Genomic DNA, 22,502 nt, shown 5'->3' with positions numbered 1-22,502 from the left:
TGGCGTGGACACCTCAGCCCATGAGTCGTTCAGCAGCATGGGTTGCTGCCGGGTCGCTGTCATCCTGGAGTCCAGCCCCTCACCTCCCTCGCTGCGCTCGCTCGATGCCGCTCAACCCCATTCATGCTGCCGATCCTACACTACTACTACTCCTACAACCCCATGCCTAGTCGAGCGGGAAGCCAGTGTACGCCAGCGCCGTGTCAGTCGCCGCGTTCTTGTTGTTTACGATGCGCGTGAGGCGGGCAATCTGCAGCTTGTCGACAAACTCAGACTCGTTCGGGTCCGTGTGCAGCATGTTGGTCATGTCGTACGAGAAGCGCTCGGCCTGCCAGACGCGGCGGAGGCAGTTGTCCGAGTACTTCTGAAGCTTCTCGTCCGAGCCCGTCGCGACCTTGTGCTTGATCGCATTGGCGAAGGTGATGACGTCGCCGACGGCGAGGTTGAGGCCCTTCGCGCCGGTCGGGGGCACGATGTGGGCCGCGTCGCCGGCGAGGAAGAGGCGGCCGTAGCTCATCGGCTCGTGGACGTAGCTCCGCATGGGGGTGACGCTCTTCTGCGTGATGGGCCCGCGCTCGACCTTCCACCCGTCGGTCGTCTCGGTCCGCCGCTCGATCTCGTCCCAGATCTCCTCGTCGGCCCACGCCTGCGCGTCCGTGTCGTTGGGCACCTGGATATAGTTGCGCGACACGGTCGGGCTGCGCATCGAGAGCAGCGTGAAGCCGCGCGGGTGGCGCGCGTAGATCAGATCCTCGTTGGACGGGGGCACGTCGGCGAGGATGCCGAGCCACGAGAAGGGGTACGTCCGCTCGTACGTCTTGCTCAGCTCGTCGGGAATGGCGTTGCGCGCGACGCCCCAGAAGCCGTCGCATCCGACGACGTACTCGCACTGGAGGACGTGCTGCGCGCCGTCCTTGGTCTGGTACCTAATGCTCGGGGTGGGCGTGTTGGCGCCGTCGACGCCGAGCGCGTGCGTCTCAAACAAGAGTGGGGGCGCGCCCGGGGTCGAGACTTGCAGCTCGATGAGGTCCTTGCACACCTCGGTCTGGGCGTAGATCATGACGGTGCGGCCGCCCGTCAGCTCGGGGAAGCCGACGGGGTGGCGCTCCTTGTTGAAGAGGAACTCGATGCCGTGGTGCACCAGCCCTTCCTTGTCGAGACGCGCGCCGGCGCCGCACTCGCGCAGGGCGTCGACGGTCCCCTGCTCGAGGATGCCGGCGCGCTGCCGGTGCTCGACGTAGGCGCGGTCCTTGGCCTCGAGGACGACGCAGTCGATGCCCGCGACGAAGAGGAGCCGCGCGAGCAGCAGCCCGGCCGGGCCGGCGCCCAGGATCCCGACTGTCGTCTTGGTGGGCGCGGGGGACTGTGATGTGGTCATTGTTGCTGTGGGGTGGTGGTGGTCGACAAGGCTCCCACCCCGGGATATATTATCAGTGGGTGGACAGCTGGTCAGCCGACGAACCCGGGCCACCGGGTTACATGGCCCTCCGGGGCCACGGACGCGCGAGGATATCTCGTCCCTGGGTGCCGGAGCATACACGACCGTCACCGCCAGAGCGCGCGAGTGGAGTGGGTGGCCGTTGCAGCCGTTGCAGGTGACCAAGGTGGGGGAGCGAGTTGCAACACGAAATGATCGCGGTTGCCCACGGCGCCGCGGCAATCTTGTGTCCGGAGCAACTTGTCAACAACGAACAATCACGTGATTAGCACGCGAAAGGCACGTGAGACACCGGCTCACGTGGGCGCCCCGGCCGCCCCATTCCCCTTCCACCGCAGCCCCCGCCCACCTGCTAGTGGAAACGGTGGCTAGTGGCTTACATCACATGGCCGTGTCGAGCTACTGCAGGCAGCCCGCCCCGGTGACCACATGAGCACGTACTTGCTCGTCGAGGCACCCACCCTCTTGTCTGCCTGCTCGATCACACATTCCGCAACCCCTGACCATGGGGTCCCGTGCCGGGTTCGTGGGCGTGGCCGTGGCCGTTGTTGTCGTCGTCCCCTGCCCTCATCCTTCTCTGCTCCTGTCCTATCCGCCGGCTGGTCTTGCTGAAAATCAAACAGCTGCTACTACTCCAGCGCTCCAGGCCCCTCCTCTCCCCTCCTCTCGCGGTCGCTAGGTGTGAAATCACCACGCTCGTGGGGCGGGTCTAGCTGTCCGCTTCTGCACGCGACGGGCACCATGTGATCGCACTGGCCAGCGCCAGCAGCTGCTTGCCCACCAGTGACGTATGAACGGAATGCGCACTGCACACTGATCTACGGACGGTATGCGCGGCGCAGGCCGTCTGCCGTGGCTCGGTTCAGCAGTTGTGCAGTTGTGCGCACGACGAGCGCAGCTGCCCCCCCGCCCCCGCCCCCGCCTGGTCAGTCACTGTTCAGTTCCTTGGGTCGACACCCTCGCCACTCGTGCCCCACCACTTATGCGTACTATACATTTGGCGGCAAGCCGCAGTCCGTGTGCAAGCCGCTTTCCGGGCTCGCTCGTTGGTGCGCTTTGTCGCTGTGGGGCGGCTGCACACGACGGCGGCCTGGCCCGCAGAGGGTTCTATCTGCGCTAGGGATCGCGGTATGTGAACCTAGCTTGCGGTTGTGGGCGGCATGTTGATGACTATCGACGAGTGGCGGATGCCGCGGTTGTCGAGCAACTGGATGGATGGATGGATCTGCACGCAGTGATGGTCGTCTCGATGCTTTTGCTTTGCGCACCGAGTGTCACCTTGCTCCCGGTATTGTTTTCCGAGTGATATCCGGGTACGAGCGCGATTCCTCGGACGTGGTGGGTTCCAGGGTAGGGCCGACAAGGATTCACCCCCGCTGGCCTGCCTCGCCGCCCCCCTCACGCGGAGGAAGTGCTCCCTCGCCCCTGTCGTCATGTATCCATTGTGCCCCGCTCTGCTGGCCGCCCGCCCTCCTCTGTCCTCTCCCCTCGCAGCCCGGACAAGGTCAAGGTCCCCCCTCTCGTAGCCAGGAACAGAAAACGACACCATAGCCTTTCGGACCGAGCGGGAGCTTTTGGCCCGCAGTACTTCCGAGCCGTGGCAAGTGTCTCCACTCGCTCGTCGTGTGCACGACTGCCCGCCGTGGGACGGGTCTGGCCTCCAAGTGGGTTCGAGCTGGCTGGGCCTGCTGGCGCGTCATTTTTTTACGCTGGGCGAAGAGACGAGTGGGTGCGGCACAGGCCACCTCCTGCTTGCGGGTCTGCTCGCGTCAGTGCGCTCGCCGACCCGTGCAGAACCTCATCGCGGGGGACGAGCGCTGATTCCTTGGGTTTGCTTGCGAGAAAAGACGAGCACGCAGCAGGCACGTTGCGTAGGCGGACAAGGGGGGGCGACAGGGGCCAAGGGACGGGCCGAGCGGAAGATGCGCGCCGGTCTCGTGTACTTGAGCCACAAGCCGCCATTGCATCCCTACTACCCCCCCCTGCTCTTGTCCTGCCACGTTCTGCCTATACCCTACTTCTTCCGCTGTGCAACGACGTTTGAGCGCACCAAGACGGAGGACGAGAAAAAAATCGGCACTCGGCGCAAAGCACTGTCGAGGCACAGGGGTGGCAGAGCCGTTGGGCGGATCGAGGGGGCCGGTGGGAATCACATTCGGTATAGCGGACAGGCGTACTGGAATGCCATGGGAATGAGATACCTGTGGCGTGTGGCGCGTAGCGAGCAGGGTCGAGAACACTGGGGCCCAGTCGGTCGGTAAACGATGAGATCTACATTCTCGCTACAAGTACAACCAGATTCTGTATGCTACCCGAGGGTCGCTTGCCGAGCACATTGCATGACCAGTGCGCTATTGCCGCCTGATCGGCTCGTCGGGGAAGAAAATGACATGGTGGCCGAGTGGGGCGATGTGGTCCAGCCAGCAGATACTCCGCGCCGACATTCACCCGCCCTTAATTGACCGGGACGTCGACTGCTGGTGCCGGCGGATCCCGCGGTGGGAGCGAGATAGGCGTAAAGACGGCCGTGACGATCATTGGGAGGCCAAACGAGTCGAAGACAACTTGTGACGACATGATGTGGGTCAGTTCCGGCGAGCCGCTCCGGAGCAAGGCGATGGGCAGGGTAATGTCGAATGTGGAGCGATCCACCATGTTCTGCAGCACCTGGGTCCCGTATTCTTCCCAGTAGCGAGTAAACGAACTCGCGTCGAGTACCTGGAGGACAGATTAGCGAGTCAATTAAAAGTGTTTTGATTGCGTCGGCCGCGGCAGCAGTGCGGGGAAGGGATGGGGAGGCTGGGGATGATTGGACAATCGTGACACGCGTGCTGGCAGCTGTGGCTGGCTGCCCTAGCCTTGTTCACAGAGCTAGGCTCATTCAAACCCCCTCAGTCTGGTTCTAGTCCGCGCAGAGGGTGGCGCCCTCGCGAACAGGCGTACCACGTTGGCGGTCGGACGCGCCGAGTCGGCCCTTAGCGCAGAGACCCATTCTGAGGCCAGCCCAGGCTCTTCGAGCAGCCACACTGGCCGCTTCAAGCAGCTCGATACGGGCGCACGGGCGCTTCTCGCGCGTAAATCGGCGTCTCGAGCCCACTACGCCGCCTACGGCCGCTCGTTGGCCCCACCGACCTCTTGGCAGCATGCGGCCCCCACCCTACCGTTCGCAGCACGTGGCCCCCGCCGCGCGCTTGACAGCACGCCACACGCCCACTCACATGGTAAATCGTCACCTTGCCCGTTCTGAGCTGGGTCGGCGCCAGCTCGAGCAGCCGAGACATGCGCTGGTTGGCACCCGTGATTTCGCCCGTGCGGCGGAATACGAGCGCGGGCGTGGGGATCATGTCGGCCGTCGAGAGCCATCCGCGGACATATGTCAAGAACTGGGCCTCTATCGCCACAATCTGCTCGTCGCCCAGCTGCGACAGCATGCCGTGGAGCACCGTCTTGAAGTTGTTGGTGGCATTGGCGACGCGCGCCTGGATCGACGGGTCCGACTGCTCGTTGGCCCACGTCCGCAGCCGCGAATACGCGTACGTGTAGTTGTACGGCACGATTGTCGTCGTGTCGAGCACGTCGCCGGGCGAGAGCGACGAGGGAGTGGCGCGAAAGTCGGGGTGCGACGGCGACGATGCGACGCCTGCAGATCCGAGCGCCGGGTTGCCAAAGTCGAGTGGCTGCCCTTGGAAGTCGACGCCGCCGTTGGGTATGCGTCCGCCGTTGGGCACAGGCACCGCACCGCGTACGCCCGCTGGGCTGTTTGCCTCCAGCCAGCTGCTGAAGCCTGGCGTTTGGGGGCCGACGCCGGGTGGGAAGCCCGCCGCCGCCGCTGCTGCAGCGGCGGCACCTGGGTGCTGGTTATGCAGCATGCCCTCTACGAGCGCCGACCACGTCAGCTCTGGCGTCTGAGCCGAGTTGGACGTCGGCGACGTCCCCATATCGGGCAGCTTCTGCATCCCCTGGAACGGGGATTCGTACCATCCCTGCGGTCCACCGGGGACGGGGGCCACGCCGGTGCCGTCGTCAAACGACATGGGCCTGAAACCCTCGCTTCCGGGCGGCATCATGGCCGGCGGGAGGGGCACGACGCCGATCCGTCCGCTACCGCTCAGCGACGGGTTGGAGGGGTTGGACGACGGCGAGGGCGTGCGCCCGCTACCACCAGCATGAGCCTTGTGAGCCGGGCCATCGTCCTCGCCGCCGGGCCGCCCGTAGCTCGTGCGCCGCTTGACGGGGATTGACGGGCGTCTGTTGATGCCGTCCGGCAGGTTTGATGGTCCACTCAAGCTTGCGCGCTGGGCCTGCTGCTCGGCCTGTTCGGCGAGCTGCTCAGCCTCATCGGCCAGGCAGAGGTTGGCAATGTCGCGTTTGATGCTGGGAGTGAGCGGGAGGGCTAAACAGGCACACGAACCATCGCTGGCAAGGTCGAGTGTCTTCGCAGGTGGTATGACTTTTCCGACAAAACTTGCATGCCTGGGCGTTAGTTAGCACCTTTCGGATGCATTCCACACCACCTACTCTCTGGCACTTTGTTTTTTCTGTGCATACGACGTGACGGGGCGCGGTGCATGCGTGGTTCGATGGAATGGATGCAGATTGTCCAAGGGGGGCGGGTGGGAATAGGGTGCGGTGGGGTAATCATATCAACCGGTGTTTGGCGGGAGGATGCATGCATTAGCAAGGGCGTGATTAGATGGAGCAGTACGCCGCTCGGCCAAACTCACTGCTCTGGGTCCTCCCCGTGTCCTCCTGGAGATACTTGAACATGGCCATGGGCGATGATTGTTGAGGAGGAGGACGAGTTGTTGTGCTTGGCGGCGCAGCGAGTGGAGGTGTGTTGGACGACAGCGGCGGCAGCGGCGGCGGCGAGGTCCCGTGCAGTGGTCGGTTCGTCGGGTGGTGACGGATTAGCAAAGTGACAATAGGAAAGAGGGGGCGGGACGACGAGTGGAGTAAGGTGGAGACTGAGCTGCAGGAACAACAGGGGCCGGCCGGTGTGTGTCGCTGCTGCGGGGCAGGGGGCGTTCGGGGGCTTTGGGGGCGCAGGCGCGGCGCGGCCACAAGGGGCGAAGGATGATGACGACCAAGTGGTGGATGACGTGAGCAACAATGTAATTCGGAGGCAGGCTGCTGGCGGACGAGTGGATGCACAACAACCGTGAGCAGGACCAGTGCAATGGATTGAGGGAGGTTCGAGTATTGTTCTGTAGTGTTGGGGGGAAGAGGGGAGTGTGTGAGTCGGTCTAGAAGGGGGGTGGGGGGAATCCTTCAGGTTGTGGACAAGTCACAAGATTATCTATGTTTGCCGGGGTGAGCAATACGCGTGCCGCCGATATCAGAAATACAAATAACATCCTTGGGTGCAACAAGAGGACCATTTTAAAGCATCCGATCTGATACGCGCAACAGCCGAGGCAGCGCGTGGCCACAGCACTCGCTACTGCTGTCTCTGCTGTTGCAACCAAGATCATGCAGGCCGCCCAGCGTCCAGGTGGACATGGCGTTCGTTTGTCGTCGCCTCGCCAAATACAGTGGGTCGTCCTCGCGCGCTTACCTCGCTCCCACCACCTTCGGCTCGCTCAAACACCCTCGCCCAAGAACAGGTGGGCATCGAGGCCACACTCGTCGCCTCAATGCATGCGTACATGTTGCCCGGATCTCGTAACCAGGCCCTGGCCGCCAGAACAACGTTACGGGGCCAGCAGGCCGAGATACGGCGACAGCCGTACGGCCGGCCGTGCGCCCCCAACCTCGGACAGGCAGGAACTGCGGATGTGTTTAATCGGTTTGCAGCAGTGAGGGCAGGGACGGCAGGCAGTGCTGTTGTCCGCCGCGTCTCGGTTGCCAATCGACGAGCTTGGCGACAGAGGGGCAGCGCAGCGCAGCGTGGCGGCCGGCGGCGACGGACAAGGGCACGAGCGCCGAGGGTCGGGTGAGTATCCGCCGGCTGGTACTGCCGCACTGTGCGTTTATGCCTAGGAGACAAGGCCAGGAGGTTGAGTTTGTGGCCGGCGCAGTACTGCCACGAGAGAGGTGCAGGTCGCCTGGGGGTGACGAGCGTGCGACTACCGACGTGTGGGTCGGTCCAGTTTGAGCAGGTGTGCGTCGAGGACGCCGAATGCCAGACCGTGCGCCGCGGGCACTGAGCGTGTGCACCTGTTGGGCCGCTTCGTGGTACTTCTCGCCGCGGTATGTGGCCACGGGATTCCAGAGGGGGTCATTGGAATCGCGTGTAACCTTGTGAACCGCGCAATAGGGGGGGCGGGGGGGACAGGCACAGAGCGTCACCGGGCTACAGGCCGGGTCTGGCTCGCTCTCGCCAGTCGTAGTGTTTCAAATAGACACTTGGTTTCAATAGTGATGGCACCGCCGCCTACGCGCGCGAGGAATGTGGGAGGTGCCGCCTATGTCGAGCGACGGGGCCGCTCGCTGCCGCGCTCGGCAAAGATTGGAATAGAGCGGGCTTCGGCGGTGGCGGCGGAGGGTCTGGCCCGAAACACTATGAGCCCGAGCGGACGTGTCTCCTCCGCCGGACAGAGCGGTAGCGAGCAGGCAAGTAGATCCCAATCGCTTGGGCATCATCCAATCACGACGGGGAGACGGAGCTAGTGTAAGCAGGGTGCTCGCTCGGAGTAAGTTTGGGGGGGGGGACGCACGCGCGGCGACGCAAAGTGGAGCAGTATCATCACATTCCGCAGCTGACCCCGTCTACACCCACCGGGGTGGCGCGCTCGTAAGTGGCAGTAGCGTGTGGAAGAACTACTGGATAACGTGTACGGGCTAGTTAATCCAACGAATAATGAATTGCCATCATGCTACGAGGGGGGGCTGGGGATGATTGCGAGCTGGACGAGCAGGTTCTCCCGCTTGTACCACCTCGCTCTCGCGATTACTGTCTCGCCTAAACATGCGTCTCGACCACACTGTCGGCAACGTCAAACTGCGCGTCCGTCTTGGCCTTGACTTCATCCAGAGTGACGCCCGGCATCAGCTCGACGAGGGTCAACTTTGCTGCGTGCCGATCGACGTTGAACACGGCCTAGCGTGTGTGAGCGTGGCTGCGCGAGCGGCTGGGAAATCGTCGGGGCGATATATCGGCAGCATTGGCCATCGCCAGCCCAAGCTACATGATTGGGCGCCGCCAGTGCGGCTCACATGACGAGCGGGACAGTGGCACAGAAAATCACTCACAAGGTCGGTAATAATCACACTGACGCAGCGCGCGCCCGTCAGTGGCAGCGAGCACTCCTGCACAATCTTGCTCTTGCCCTTCTTGTCGACGTGGTCGGTCAGCACGATAATTTTCGTAGAGTCGGGCGAAGACACGAGGTCCATTGCGCCGCCCATGCCTGTCTGTCAGCCACAGCTGGAAAACCCTACCCACCCTTGACTAGCTTGCCGGGGATAATCCAGTTGGCGAGGTCGCCCGCGGCCGACACCTCCATCGCGCCGAGCACCGACACGTCAATGTGCCCGCCGCGAATCATGGCAAATGACTCGGACGAGTCGAACGTTGATGCGCCGGGCAGGAGGGTGACTGTCGTGCAGTGGTTAGTAACGGTGGAGTTGTTTGGGTGTCGGCTGCGGAACGGCGCCGCCACGTTTCACCCGTGGCTCTTGGCTGCCCCTTCCCTTTCTTTTTCCTTTTTCTCTTTTGTTTCTTCTCCTCATTCTATCATCCCCACTCACCAGTCTCCTTGCCGGCGTTGATAATATCCGCATCCACCTGCTCCTTGGTCGGCAACGGGCCCATACCCAGGATGCCATTCTCGCTCTGAAGCCAGATCTGCACGCCCGGAGGGACAAAGTTTGGAATGAGGGTTGGGATGCCGATACCGAGGTTGACATAGTCGCCGTCGGACAGCTCCTTGGCCGCGCGCTGGGCGTAGCGTCAGCGTCAGTCTCGGCGTGGTCGTGCGCGACGACAACAAGGCACGGAACCCCCCGCAGCTTAAGTACGCGACGACACGGCGCCGTCATGTGCCACCGCTCGGCGGACCGAGTCAGTGCCACAGCGGCCCCGTGTCACTTCGGCGCCCACGACGCTGCGGCGTTGCAAATCCGCGTCTCGTGGCAGCAAGCACGGCGCAGCACGGCGTGGCACAGGTCGGCGCGGTGCATGCCCGCGCCCGTGTCCCGCAAACTCACCCTCGCAATCAGCTCGCGCTTGCCGCCGCCTCCGCCGCCGCTCCCCGCCTCCGCACCTGCTTCCGGCGCGAGCGTCTCGAACTCGATCTCCTTGGGCGTCGTCGCCTGGATGATGCGGTTGACGTAGATGCCGGGCAGGTGAATCTCGTTCGGGTCGAGTGCGCCGACGGGCACGATGTTTTCGGCCTACGAGTGAGCGAGCGTCAGCGAGCAAGGCGAGAACAAAGAGTCGGGGCTGCATCGTCCCCGGCCTCGGCGACGACACCTCCCCGCCCTCCCCCTACGTGCCCCGTCGCCACTCACTTCGACAATCGTCACCTTGGCGCTCTTGGCCATGGCCGTGCTGAAGTTGTTGGCAGTGTACCGGAACACGACGTTGCCGGCCTCGTCGGCCTTCCACGCGCGGATGAACGCGACATCGCCGAAGATGCTCTCCTCGAGGACGTAGGCGCGGCCGTTGAACTCGCGGGTCTCACGAGGCTTGGGGTAGACTGCAGGCTAGCGAGCGTCAGATCTGTGACCCGCCCACACGTGTACAGGCTCTGCGGCCTCGCCGACCCACCTTGCCCTCGGCGTCATTCCGCATCGCGACGCTTCCAAACTCGACCGGCGTCCCCGCCCCGGTCGGCGTGTAGAACGCCGGGATGCCCGCGCCCGCCGCGCGCATGCGCTCCGCCAGCGTGCCCTGGGGCGTGAGCTCGAGGTCGATCTTGCCCGTGAGGTAGAGCTTTTCCAGGACCTTGTTGCTGCGGAGGGTCAGCGGGCGCGCCCTTTCGGTATAGGACGGCATCGGCACGGCGGCGGCACTGGCGATCGTCGAGGCACGGGCGCAGACTAACTGGCGCCGAGGATGCCGGCGTCGTCGGCTTTTGGAGCGGCCCAGCTGCCCCCGCCCCTCGCTCGCCGTCCACTCCGTCCACCCCGCACGTGCACTCACGTCCCCAGGTAGCTCCCGATGAACTTGCTCAGCTGCCCGCTCTCGAGCAGCATGCCGAGGCCCGCGACGCGTCCGCCCGCGCCGGCGTTGTTGCTCACGCCGGTCAGGTTCTTGACGTCGGCGCGCGCGGCGAGCGCGCCCATCAGCGTGTTGGGCAGGCCGCACAGCCCGAAGCCGGAGGACAGGAGCGTGTCGCCCGACTTTACGACGGCAACGGCGGCCTCGGCGGACGGGTAGACCTTGGAGGCGGCGCGGCGCGGCGTCGTGCTGAATGCGCGGTGAGTCGTGCGCGCGCCGGCTCGGCGCGCCAGGAGGGTGAGTGTGAGTGTCATGGTCGGTGCTGCTGGTGATGGTGTTGACGGCGCCGAGGCCAGCAACAGCGCCGCGCTTATAGACAAAAGTCGGCCAGCCCACCGCAGCCCACCTTGGGAGCGATGACACACGCTGCAGATAGGACCGGAAGAGACCGACCGTACATGCCACGGAGAGTCCGGCCCCGAGCCGCCCGGAGGGCTTGTCGGCCGGCCGGCAGACGCGTCGAGCCCTGCATGGCGTACCCAGCGCACCGGCGCGTGCCTCGGTGTATGCTGGGCGATGCATATGCGCTGCCTGCGCAGCGAGGCCGCGGGGACGCCGGTGCACCGCGGACTGCCTGGCCCCGAGATAACACGCTGGTGTTCACCTGGGTGTACAAAAGTCTATGTAGCGCATCGACGCGCTGCTCGTCTCTCTTGACTTTACAATGGCCTCGACATCTGCATCCCCTCGCATCGTCCGTTGCACACTGACTGACCACATGGTCCTCGCAAAGCCCAATGGAGACCCGCCCGCCTGCACGGACGACACTGCCGTGTCACCCCGTTCACCTCCCCCACACTGGCGGGTCGCCGCCGCCATGCCGGGGTACTAACCTCTGCACGGAGCATGTGCGGGTCTGTCCCGAAGCGATCGCATCCAACGACGCGGTGGGGACGACGGCCACCCCGTTCTGATCGATCTACCACCACACTGGCCACGACGCCGTCGCCGACGAGCGGTGCATGGGGCTCGCAGCATTGTCAGGCGAGGTGGGCGGGGGTGGTGGGTGGTCGCGGAGGCTCCCGACGCTCCTGGGTGGTGTTTGGTGGGTAACCGTGGTAGCCGATCGGAGCTTCCGATCCTCGACCTCGTCCAGTCTCCATCTCGCCGTCAGTCACCACACGACTTTCAACCTCGTGACCTCGATGCATGCTTGGGGGCTCCACTCCCCTCCGCGCCGCTCCGTTCGGCTACTCGACGGCAGGCTCCGGTGGAGGCGCGCCACGGCGCGTGGAGTGCATGCAAAGAAGTCATTGCAGCGGTGCCCCCCCGCAATGGTACTTGGCCCCCGCGAGGATACTTAACCCGCCGTGTTGTCGACGACCCCAAGAACCACACAGCTCGACAACAGCACACACAACATGACCAAGCACACCGAGTCCAAGTGCGACGTGCTCATCGTCGGCGCGGGCCCCGCGGGCCTCATGGCCGCGCGCATGCTCTCAGAGTTTGTCCGCCAGCAGCCCGACCTCGTCGTCCGCATCATCGACAAGCGCAGCACAAAGGTGTACAACGGCCAGGCGGACGGCCTGCAGTGCCGCACGATTGAGAGCTTCCAGAACCTGGGCATTGCGAGCAGGATCCTCGCGTGAGTCGGCGTCGGGTGGGGCCAGGGCTCGGCCGCTAACCCCCTGCAGCGAGGCCAACGACATGTGCACGATCAACCTGTACAACCCCGTCGACGGCGTGCTCAAGCGCACCGACCGCATCCCCGACACGCTGCCCGGCATCTCGCGCTACCACCAGGTCGTGCTGCACCAGGGGCGCATTGAGCGTCATGTGATCGACAGCATCGACCAGGTGTCGGGCGGCCGCATCAAGGTCGAGCGGCCCATCATCCCCGAGTCGCTCGAGATCGACGAGTCCAAGGTCGACGACCCGGACGCGTACCCCATCACCGTCAAGCTCCGCTACATGGGCGAGGAGGAGAGCACGCCCAAGCAGTTTGGCCACGGCACCGAGAACGGCCTGTTCCGCTCCAACCTCCAGTCGCAGGAGGAGGAGGACGCGCACTACAAGCTGCCTGAAGGCACCGAGGCCGGGCAGATCGAGACAGTGCACTGCAAGTACGTGATCGGGTGCGACGGCGGGCACTCGTGGGTGCGCCGCACGCTCGGCATCGACATGGTCGGCGAGCAGACCGACTACATCTGGGGTGTGCTCGACGCTGTGCCCGCCTCCAACTTCCCCGACATCCGCGGCCGCTGCGCCATCCACTCGGAGAACGACGGGTCGATCATGATCATCCCCCGTGAGGAGGGCCTCGTGCGCTTCTACATTCAGATGGCGGACCGCGCCGAGCAGGGCGGTCGCGTCGACAGGTCCAAGTTCACGCCAGAGACCATCATCAACCAGGCCAAGCGCATCTTCAAGCCCTACTACTTTGACATTAGCGAGCTCGACTGGTTCACGGCGTACCACATCGGACAGCGTGTCGCGCCCAAGTTCTCGCGCCACGAGCGCGCCTTCATCGCCGGCGACGCGTGCCACACCCACTCGCCCAAGGCTGGCCAGGGCATGAACACGTCCATGATGGACACGTACAACCTCGGCTGGAAGCTCGGCCTCGTGCTCACCGGCCGCGCGGACCGCAGCCTCCTCAAGACGTATGAGAGCGAGCGCCAGCCGTTCGCGCAGGCGCTCATCGACTTTGACCACAAGTTCTCGCGCCTCTTCTCCGGCCGGCCGGCAAAGGACGTGGCCGACGAGATGGGCGTCAACATGGACGAGTTCAAGAACGTCTTCTTCAAGGGCAACAAGTTTGCGTCGGGCACGGCTATCAACTACGAGCCGAGCATCATCGTGTCCAAGGGCGACAAGTCGCTCAGCAAGCCCGAGCTCGCGCGCAACATCGAGATCGGCACGCGCCTCCAGTCTGTCCAGGTGTCCCGGCACTCGGAGGGTCTCCCGCTCGACATCCAGGACCTGCTGGTCACCAACGGCGCGTTCCGTATCCTGCTGTTCGCGGGAGACGTGACCAAGCCGGCCCAGATGGCGCGCGTGACAAAGTTTGCAGAGTACCTCGACTCGGAGGGCTCGGTCGTGTCGCAGTACACGCCTGCGGGGCGCAAGCGCGACTTTGCGATCGAGGTGCTCACGGTGCACGCCAACTCTCGCGACGACGTCGAGATGCACGACTTCCCCAAGGCGCTCTTCCCCAAGTTCGACTACAACAAGGTGTACGCCGACTGCGAGACGTGGCACAAGGGCAACTGCAACGCGCACGACGGCTACGGCATTGCCAAGGAGGAGGGCGCGCTCATCGTCGTCCGGCCAGACGGGTACGTCGCCATGGTCGCCGCGCTCGAGGACACGGACAAGCTCGACACGTACTTTGGCGCGTTCCTCCGCCGCCCGGACCAGGCCCTTGGCGCGTCGACCGAGGTCGAGTGGACGAAGGTGGAGACGAAGTAGGAGTCGGTGGTTTGGGTCAGCAGTGTAGTGGGTGGTTCTCAGTGTGAAGGCAGTCAACGAGTCTAGCAGGTTTCCTCTCTGTAGTGTAGTCAATCTCTTATGAATCGGGCTCTGTGCATGATGAGTGAGATGCAGCTTGCATGCACGAGCGCGTCGAGTCGGAGCGACTCCCCGCCGCCGTGGCTGTTGGTTGGCTGCCGCAATCTCGGCAATGACGAGATCCGGGAGCTCCACGCTCCACCCGAATCAACAACAGCCAAGCAGTTCCGACGACCCGAACCTCGGAAACGACGACAACGGTCCCTCCTTTCCAACTCTCTCCCTCTCTCTCTCGCTCTTATATCCCCCGCCCCCAACCCCCTCACGCCAAATGCCCCGCCCCCGCCTCACGCGCGTCAACCAGGCCGTCCCGCAGACGGTAGGGCCCCTCGGCCGCGCCCTCGCAGCAGCCTTCACCGAGGGCGACTTCCTGTCCGACGGGCTCGCGCACTCGGTCTCGAGCGACACGGCGCAGCAGGACAAGTGGACGGCCGCGCGGCTCGAGTACAAGACGGCCCAGGCGATCCTCGAGCTCGAGGCGTGGGTCGCCATCCCTGCCGACGCGCCCTTCCCAGACGACGAGGTGTTCCCCGGCGCCGTGATGCTCCTCGCGCCGCCGGGCGTCGAGGCGGGCGACGGGAACGCGAAGAATGCGTGGTATGCGGCGTACAAGGAGGCCACGCCGGCCGAGACGCAGAAGATTTACGACCAGGTGGGTGCGGGCGCTGGGCGGAGGTCGACGTGCCGTTGGTGGGACGACAATGCTCCGCCTGGAGATTACCCTGCCCCGCTTGAGAGGGCCGCCTCGCTGACGCTCGCTCCCCCAGCTCCTCACCGAGCTCGCCGACCTCGAAAACGCTGCGGTGCCGGGCGGCGCCAAGGCCACCTACCACATCGACTTTATCGGCACGCCACCGGTCGCGCGCAAGCAGGGCCTCGCGAGCGCGCTCCTCCGACACGTGCTGGACCGCGCCGACCGGGACAAGGTGATCGCGACGCTCGTGACGCAGACTGCGGGGAATGTGAGTGTCCGTGGTGCGGGGGATGTCTCGGAGATTTGGCACGGCGGCGCGGCACTCGGAGAGGATTAGAGCCCCACTCACACACCCCAGGAGGCATACTACACGCGGTTCGGCTTCAAGACGCAGCTCCAGCGCCAACTCACCGTCAACGGCGAGACGGGCACCATCTGGTACATGGTGTACACGCCCGGCACGCAGCCATCGTACCCCAAGGACGAGGAGGAGGAAGAGGACGACGACGACGCCGAGGCGCAGGCGTTCGTCGCGCGCACAGGGACGGTCGGGCACGACCACGGGCACGACCACGACCACAGCCACGGTGGCGGGTGCTGCTAGGTGCTATGTGCTAACTCCTCATGCATGGTGTCGTGGAGGGGGAGGGAGGAGGTGCGGTGGGATGCGGGGTTGTAAGAGGGGAGGTGTGCGCCACATGCCTCGTCGTCATCGCGTGGTGGCACATACTCCGTCGATCGCGGCGCCGCTTGATCCGCACCGTGACGGGCGCTCGGTGCGATCGCCGACTCGCTTGCGGGCAGATCACCGACTCGGTCCGCGGGCGAGCGCACTCGTATCCCCATCTGGTGGCTCTAGTCTTGTTATCGCCCCCTCCCCAATGGGCCAGGTACGCCCGGCGTGGCGTGGGGACAGGTCTATAAACAGCTGGCGCTTGGCCGCAGGTAAGATGGCCTAGATAATGGGCGCGGCGTGGCGTGGTGGCGCGGCGCGGTACGGCACGGCACGGCCACGGGCACAGAGGGGGATACGTGCTCGGGATGGCCGACGCGTACACGGGTCTGCGGCACATTCGAGGTGAGGGATAATTGGTCGTCGCTCTGTTCGATTGCGGGGTTGCGCGTGCACATTCCTCGGTTCCTCCCTCCCTCTGACCTCATGCCCCCACCTGGCCTCGCTTATGACGGTGACATGTGGGCCAGGTGCTTGGCCGCTGCTGCGGCGGAGTAGACGTGTAGCAATGCGCCAGAGTGTCAGCAGTGCATGTAGACGCCGCAGTGCTGCCACGCTCGTATTGGTGCTCTGACGAATAGATCAATGACAGCTTCCTTGGAAAAGTGGAGACGACTGGAAAGACAAGAAGTCGCAAGCGCCATCACCCATCCATCAGCCGACATCCCACCCCCGCCAACATTCCTTCTTGTGCACTACCCCGCGTATCTTCGGCATCCTCGCGACATCAACGTTGCTCTCCCCCATCCATAGCATCCACGCATCCATCCACGCCCAACGCCTAGACCTGTTGCGAGTCCTGACTCTAGCGTGAGGGCTTGTGCTGGTTGTCTCGCGTGAATTGGCCGCCTTCCCCTTGGCTCTCCCACGACATCCACCTTGGCCCCCCTCTCTATCCCCATCTCGCAGCACCTCTCCATCATCCTCTCGCTCAGCTACAGGAGCATATTGTCTAGACCCCAGCACGGCGTACCCTAGTGCCAAGAATCGCGCCCACGCCTGCTTTCGTCGCCCTACATAGTCTGTCACCGCACCCAGCCCATTCGCTGCCTGCCCCCACCAAGCCAGCCCAGCTTATCGCGGACTCCCCGGCCACTGGCTTTCCGGTCGACTTTTTCTCTTCCACTCTTCATCATCTTTGCTTGTGTCCGTCGCTCCTATCTAAGCTGGGCTCGACATCTCGTCACTGTCAAGACCCCGGGACACTGCATAACTTGCACACGACACCATGTCGGTGTTTCCTGTGAGTGTTGATGACTGCGACCTGCACTCTGCCCGTCACTCCCCCATGCATCGTCGTCGTCGTCGTCGTCTCTGCTGTTGTGACTAACGCTCCCCCTTCCCTCCCAGCCCATAACGCCCTTTAGCTTCACGCGGCCAGGGACCTCGATCCGCCGCACCAAGAGCGTCCAGAACTGTGTCGGTGAGTCGATCGACCTCGTCGCCGCCGCTGGTCATTGCTTACTCATCCCTCTCCAGCCTGTCGCCGCCGAAAGACCAAGGTGAGCATCGCCTGCGGTGCGCCGTCGAGCCGTCGTCGTGGCCATGCGTTTGGTCGTGGACGGGTCGCGACTTCCCGATTGCCAGTTACCCCACAGTGGGGGAGACAGCCGCGGCGTCCTGAAGCCGCCCTGGGCACCAGAGCAGAGCCCGGCCATCCGGACATAACTGCTCCGGCGCGGTCACCCATGACCCATGACGCACTGCTGCAAGCCTTTGCATGACAATTTCCAAAACAAGGCTAACATTCCCACCTCAGTGCGACAGAAAGTGGCCATGCTCGCCGTGCAAGGACCGCGGAGAGGCTCACCTCTGCGAGCCGTTTGTGCGCGAGCCTAGCAACCGTCCGACGTGAGTAGAGGCGCTGGATGTGGGGCAGGACGAATGCCGCCGAGTTGTGGATCGGCTGACCGACAACAACAGCGGCTATACACACGTCTCAGATACGTCCATCCTCGCCAACCGAGTGACTCAGCTCGAGCTTGTCATCTCGCGCCTGCTGGAGCGCGTCGACGACATCAACATCTACTCGGACCTGCTCAACGAGTTCAAGGACCCGCTCCCCGTGTTCAAGCCACCGGAGGGCAAGGACGGTGGGCATGACGGCGGCCACGACGACGACGAAGATCACAAGCCGAGCGGCACTGGACTTGGCGGGAACGGCGCCACCGGAGTTCCCATGCTTAGCTCCCAATCCACGGGCAACGGCACTGACACAATGGGCCGTCGAATGAGCACAATGTCCAACGTGTCGAGGAAAAAGTCGATCGTGACGACTGCAGACGACAGTGATGTTGTTCTCGAAGTCGACGACATGGCGTTCATGGGCAACCCGCCGACCTTACCCATGCACCCGGCGGGCGTCGCGGCCGTGTCGGCAGCAGCTGCCGGCGTGCCCGTCACCATGCCGCCGCAGATGATCGCCCACGCGCTGTCCCCCGTCTCGCGAGGCAGCTTCTCGCAAGGCGTCAGCGGCCCGTTCCAGATGCAGCCGAACGGCGTGACCGCGCCAACGGTCTACTCTGGCCCGTTGAGCGGCCCGGCTTCGGGACCGTACGGCCTGTCCACACCGTCATCGGCGAGCGGGCCCCTCCCAACGAGCTACGGCCCACCGCCTACCGCCCCGCCGATGCCCTACAACCCGCCATTCAATGCCCTCCGCGAAGTACCCCCGGAGTCGGAGTCAAAGGCACCCAGCGTCCACGAGCACGACGCAGCTCTGGCCCTCGAGGGCCTCGCTCTTGGCCGAGAAGTAAATTTTACCCGCGCGGCGTCTGAAGGTAAGCCCTCGACACGGTTACCGAAGCTGACATGCAGTAGAGGAGGAAACGCCTGGCGGTGCGCTCACATTCTCCTCGTTTATTCAGCATAACAAGTCCAAGGACCCGCGTGCTGTGGTCAAGTCGTTCCCGTCGATGGCCCGGCTCCCGCCCCTTATCGTCGGCAAGCACCTGCTAAACTACTACTTTGTCCACATCGACTTCCGCTGGCGCGTCCTCCATCGTCCGACCTTCGAGGCCCAGTTCGGCGCGCTGTTCAATCGCCTCCGCACCAACACTACCGAGCTGACTCGCGACGAGCTCAACACCCTGGCAGTGTACGCCGCCTGCTTGGCCGTTGCCGTGCACATGCTCGACGAGGAGGGGTACCAGGACCTCGCGCTCGACCTCGACAAGGCCAATGCTCTCGCCGAGGTGTGCTGGAACGTGTGCTACGAGGCCCTCGGCGCCGCCGACTGGCTGCAAGTGCACGATGTGCGATCGTGCCAGGCCATTATGTGAGTGGGTTGCACGTCGCCAAGCTAACCCGCACAGCATCGCCGGCATCTACCTCAGCAGCGTGCGCAAGGCCAACCTCCACTGGACTCTCCTCGGCTCGGTGACCAAGATCGCCATGGCTATCGGCCTCGGCGGCGTGCCGAACGAGGCCAAGATCGCCAACGGCCTGATCAAGCCGTCGCCGAGGTGGCAGAGCGCGATTGACCGTGAAGTTGGGCGTCGTGTCTGGTTCGCATTGGTAGGTAGCTCGAGAGTGGCTTGACCTAACCCCGCAGCTCGAACTCGACAGCCTGTTCTCCATGGAGTACGGCTTCATCTACCTCATCGGTGAGGACATGCACCAGACCGACGAGCCGGCCAATGTCAACGATGTGGATATCATACCCAATAAGCCGGTCGTGTCCCAGCCCTGCGAGACGTACACCGACATGTCGTACTTCATCCAGCGCCTGCGCATGTTCTACCCGTTCCGCGGGCTGTGCATCCGCGCACGCAAGGGCGGCCGCATCCACTACTCGTATATCACCGAGGCGCACAACGAGTTGCAGGCGGCGCTCAACAACAGCCCGTCGTTCTTCAAGTACACCGAGGGCATGGACGTCCCGGTCGATGCGGCGCAGTTCGAGAGCATGTGAGTGGTGTAGGAGCGGGTTGGGCGAGAGCTGACACGACGCAGCAAGCGTGAAACGTTGGCTCTGAACGAAGGCGCCGACCTACGCCTGTTGCGCCTTCACCGGTACTACTTTGCAGCGGCATGTCAGAATCCGTGAGTGGAGCTTCCAGACGTAGGACCTTCGTAGCTCACACACCCAGTCGCTACGTCCTGTCCAAGAAGACGTGCCTCGCCTCGGCGCGCCGCCTGCTGGAAGCCAAGCGCCGCCGCATGACGCCGTACCCGCTGATCCACCCTCACTACTGGGCGCACCACTACTGCATGTTCGTGTCGACAGTCGTGATGATCACGTACCTGTCGTACGCGCTGCCGCAAGAGATCGAGGAGGTCAAGCAGCACGCAGAGAGTGGCATCGAGCAGCTCAGGTGGGTGTAGAAGACTTGTATATCTCATCACCCGCTAACACGCGCAGGGTTCTTGCAAAGAAAGGACGCACCGACCTTGGCGACTCGGCCGACACGCTCGCGTCGCTGCTCACGCTGCAGCTGACCAAGCGCGAGGAGGACAGCCCCAAGGTGGCGCAGCCCGAGCTGCACAAGCGGTCGCACGGCGAGATTGAGAATGAGAACTGGGAGGGGTGGTTGCCGGTACGTGCTGAACATCGAGGGCATGGTCGACGCAGCACTGACACGACAGGCGGATCTTGTCGCGCTGCTCAACGAGTCGGCGTTCGGCACGCCCGGGGCCGGTGGTGCTGGTGGGGGTGCGCCTGGCGAGAACCAGGCGCCCGTGTTTGAGAATCTCCTTGACGACTTTACTCTGTGGCAGTAGTGATCTCCGCGTTGTATGAATAGAAAGTACTCTGCTCGTAACAGTTGTAGTGTCGAGGTGGTGGCAGCATACCCCAGTGCCAAGCCTTCGGTTGTTGTCGGCCACGTCCGAGCCGAATGCCGCCAACAATGCTCATCGCCATCACGTCAACACGCAAAGCCGCAAGCCGCAACCGTATAACTCGCTGCTGACGTAGCATTCCATCCTGTCCCCCTCCCAACTCACCATGACAAACGACAGCACGGCCCCCCACCTGAGCCAGAAGGGCATCGCAGCGCTCGACGCGCTGCTCGCGAGCACAGTCGACGCGCACACGCTCCCCGCGCTCACGTGGGGCGTGACGACGGCGACCGGCCCGCTGTACTTTGCGACGCGGGGCGACCGCGTGTGGGGCGACAGCGCGCAGGGCCAAATCGACGAGGACACGATCCTCCAGCTCTACTCGCAGACCAAGCTCGTCGTCGCCGTCGCGGCGCTGCAGCTCGTCGACCGCGGCGTGTGGAGCCTCGACGACCCGGCCGTCGTGGAGAAGCACGCGCCGGAGTTGTGGGCGCAGGAGATTCTCAGCTACGAGTGAGTCGTGTGGTGGGGTGTTGGGAGGGGTGTGGGGCCGGGGTTGGGAGGAGTCGGCGCGGCGCCGAGCCGGCCGACTCGAGCCGCACAACACGCCGCACCGTGATTCCGAGCGCGACCTTCGCTGACGCTCGCCTAGCGACAACGACAACGAGGTCTACACGCCCCGCAAGACGCCGCTCACGCTGCGCCACCTCCTCAACCACACGAGCGGGCTGGCGTACCCCTTCTCCTCGCCCGTGCTGGGCAAGTGGGCGGCGGCGCACAAGCTCGCGACGCAGCGCGACCCCGAGGCCGGGCTGGCGCCGTTCACCGTCCCGCTCCTCTTTGAGCCGGGCACGCAGTGGCGCTACAGCGTGGGCATTGACTGGGTCGGCGCGATCATCGAGCGCGTGACGGGCAGCACGCTGGAGGACTACTTCCAGAAGAACATCTGGCAGCCGCTAGGCATCAAGAGCATCACGTTCAACGCGACGGCTGAGAACATTGCCAAGCTGCAGGTCCCGCAGGCGCGCGTCGAGACGGACGGAGGGGTCACATGGGTCGAGTCGCACGGCTCGCTGCGCGACCTCACCCCCGGAGTGGTGTACAAGCAAGCGAGTGGCGGCGGCGGGCTGCTCGGCACGGCGAGGGACTACCTCTCTTTCCTTGCTGCGATCCTGCGCTCCCGAGAGGAGCCGAGCGAGATCCTCACGCCCGCGGGCTACGCCGAGCTGTTCACCAACTCGCTCGGCGAGCGGCGGGACGACAACGACGCGTACGCCGGGCTCGCGGCGTACGCGTTCCTCCAGCCCCTGGACAAGGGGCTCGTCGCGAACAACGCGGCCGGGCTCGGATTTAGCGTCGGGCTCGGCCTCGCGCTCGCCGACACGGCGACGGGGCGGAAGAAGGGCTCGGGGCACTGGGGAGGGATCGCGAAGACGGGCTTCTGGCTCGACCCGGCAACGGGGATCGCGGCCATCATCGGCACGCAGATCTTCACGCCGGGTGTGCTCTTCGAGCCGGCGTTCAACGGCGTGTACGCCAAGTTTGAGCGCACGCTGTACGACGCGCTGGAGTAGGGGGTAGGGATGTTGTATGCAGTGATTTGCAGGGCTGGCAGGGGGAGGGGGGTGGCGAGCGGTGGGAACGACGCAGTCAGTCTGGGACGGGCCAGGCTTGGGGGCTTGGATGGACGCCGACACCGGACGGACTCGGCACGGTCGTCTACCAGAGGCAGGTTAGAGTCCAGCCGGGACATTGCTGCGACTAGCTGGCACACTACGTCCGGCGTCTTGGTCGCGTGCTGGCGTTCACCGCGAGCACGTCTTCACCAGCGTCGCCACACCAAGCCTCGATCGCGCGTTCGCTCCAGCGCTGTCCGTCCAGCCGGCTCCTATCCCTCCACCCGGCTGCTGCGTGGATCCGTGCATACGTTGGGGCAAGACTACAAGCGGGGAGCGCACGGGGAGCACCCACTCCTCCAAGTCAGCAACACACTCACCTGCCCAAGGTCGGCCGAGCAGTCCACCCCGGCCGTATTCCCGGCCCCGGCAACCCCCTTCCGGGGGATGCCGGCGAACCCAAACCTTGTCGCCGTGCGCGTGCTGATTGCGATAGCGACCAGCCGTCGATGACGACAGGCGGCGGCGCCGCCCACGTCATGGGCTAGCTGGCTAGCTGGCTA

General features: G+C 64.4%; 7 protein-coding genes across 7 annotated transcripts; 4 read left to right on the top strand and 3 right to left on the bottom strand.

The window, feature by feature from the left end:
* Nucleotides 1-166: 166 nt before the first annotated feature.
* Nucleotides 167-1,378, bottom strand: Q8F55_003389 (uncharacterized protein; the record flags this gene model as incomplete). The annotated part of the gene is made up of 1 exon (XM_069351932.1): nt 167-1,378. One exon carries the CDS (start codon nt 1,376-1,378, stop codon nt 167-169), a length of 1,212 nt encoding a protein of 403 aa, XP_069209350.1.
* A 2,514-nt stretch (nt 1,379-3,892) lies between these two features.
* On the bottom strand, nt 3,893-6,211 carry ERT1_1 (Transcriptional regulator of nonfermentable carbon utilization; the record flags this gene model as incomplete). The annotated part of the gene is made up of 5 exons (XM_069351931.1): nt 3,893-4,156; nt 4,657-5,812; nt 5,850-5,911; nt 5,957-5,976; nt 6,163-6,211. 5 exons carry the CDS (start codon nt 6,209-6,211, stop codon nt 3,893-3,895), a joined length of 1,551 nt encoding a protein of 516 aa, XP_069209349.1.
* A 2,128-nt stretch (nt 6,212-8,339) lies between these two features.
* Q8F55_003387 (uncharacterized protein) lies at nt 8,340-10,855 on the bottom strand (the record flags this gene model as incomplete). The annotated part of the gene is made up of 8 exons (XM_069351930.1): nt 8,340-8,477; nt 8,630-8,787; nt 8,823-8,975; nt 9,128-9,317; nt 9,587-9,772; nt 9,890-10,084; nt 10,149-10,332; nt 10,524-10,855. The coding sequence occupies 8 exons, from the start codon at nt 10,853-10,855 to the stop codon at nt 8,340-8,342; spliced, it is 1,536 nt and encodes a 511-aa protein (XP_069209348.1).
* Nucleotides 10,856-11,962: 1,107 nt separating this feature from the next.
* Nucleotides 11,963-14,015, top strand: Q8F55_003386 (uncharacterized protein; the record flags this gene model as incomplete). The annotated part of the gene is made up of 2 exons (XM_069351929.1): nt 11,963-12,189; nt 12,239-14,015. 2 exons carry the CDS (start codon nt 11,963-11,965, stop codon nt 14,013-14,015), a joined length of 2,004 nt encoding a protein of 667 aa, XP_069209347.1.
* Nucleotides 14,016-14,385: 370 nt separating this feature from the next.
* Q8F55_003385 (uncharacterized protein) lies at nt 14,386-15,412 on the top strand (the record flags this gene model as incomplete). Its single annotated transcript, XM_069351928.1, has 3 exons — nt 14,386-14,766; nt 14,882-15,076; nt 15,167-15,412. The coding sequence occupies 3 exons, from the start codon at nt 14,386-14,388 to the stop codon at nt 15,410-15,412; spliced, it is 822 nt and encodes a 273-aa protein (XP_069209346.1).
* A 1,357-nt stretch (nt 15,413-16,769) lies between these two features.
* Q8F55_003384 (uncharacterized protein) lies at nt 16,770-20,263 on the top strand (the record flags this gene model as incomplete). Its single annotated transcript, XM_069351927.1, has 12 exons — nt 16,770-16,784; nt 16,892-16,964; nt 17,021-17,043; nt 17,301-17,392; nt 17,465-18,321; nt 18,362-18,818; nt 18,856-19,057; nt 19,095-19,450; nt 19,496-19,585; nt 19,633-19,857; nt 19,905-20,079; nt 20,129-20,263. The coding sequence occupies 12 exons, from the start codon at nt 16,770-16,772 to the stop codon at nt 20,261-20,263; spliced, it is 2,700 nt and encodes an 899-aa protein (XP_069209345.1).
* Nucleotides 20,264-20,489: 226 nt separating this feature from the next.
* Q8F55_003383 (uncharacterized protein) lies at nt 20,490-21,897 on the top strand (the record flags this gene model as incomplete). Its single annotated transcript, XM_069351926.1, has 2 exons — nt 20,490-20,836; nt 20,976-21,897. The coding sequence occupies 2 exons, from the start codon at nt 20,490-20,492 to the stop codon at nt 21,895-21,897; spliced, it is 1,269 nt and encodes a 422-aa protein (XP_069209344.1).
* Between the last annotated feature and the right edge of the window lie 605 nt (nt 21,898-22,502).

The sequence above is a fragment of the Vanrija albida genome (assembly GCF_041260175.1).
Source record: "Vanrija albida strain AlHP1 chromosome Unknown contig_3, whole genome shotgun sequence".
Classification (NCBI taxonomy): domain Eukaryota; kingdom Fungi; phylum Basidiomycota; class Tremellomycetes; order Trichosporonales; family Trichosporonaceae; genus Vanrija; species Vanrija albida.
This window is presented reverse-complemented; position numbering and strand designations above follow the sequence as displayed.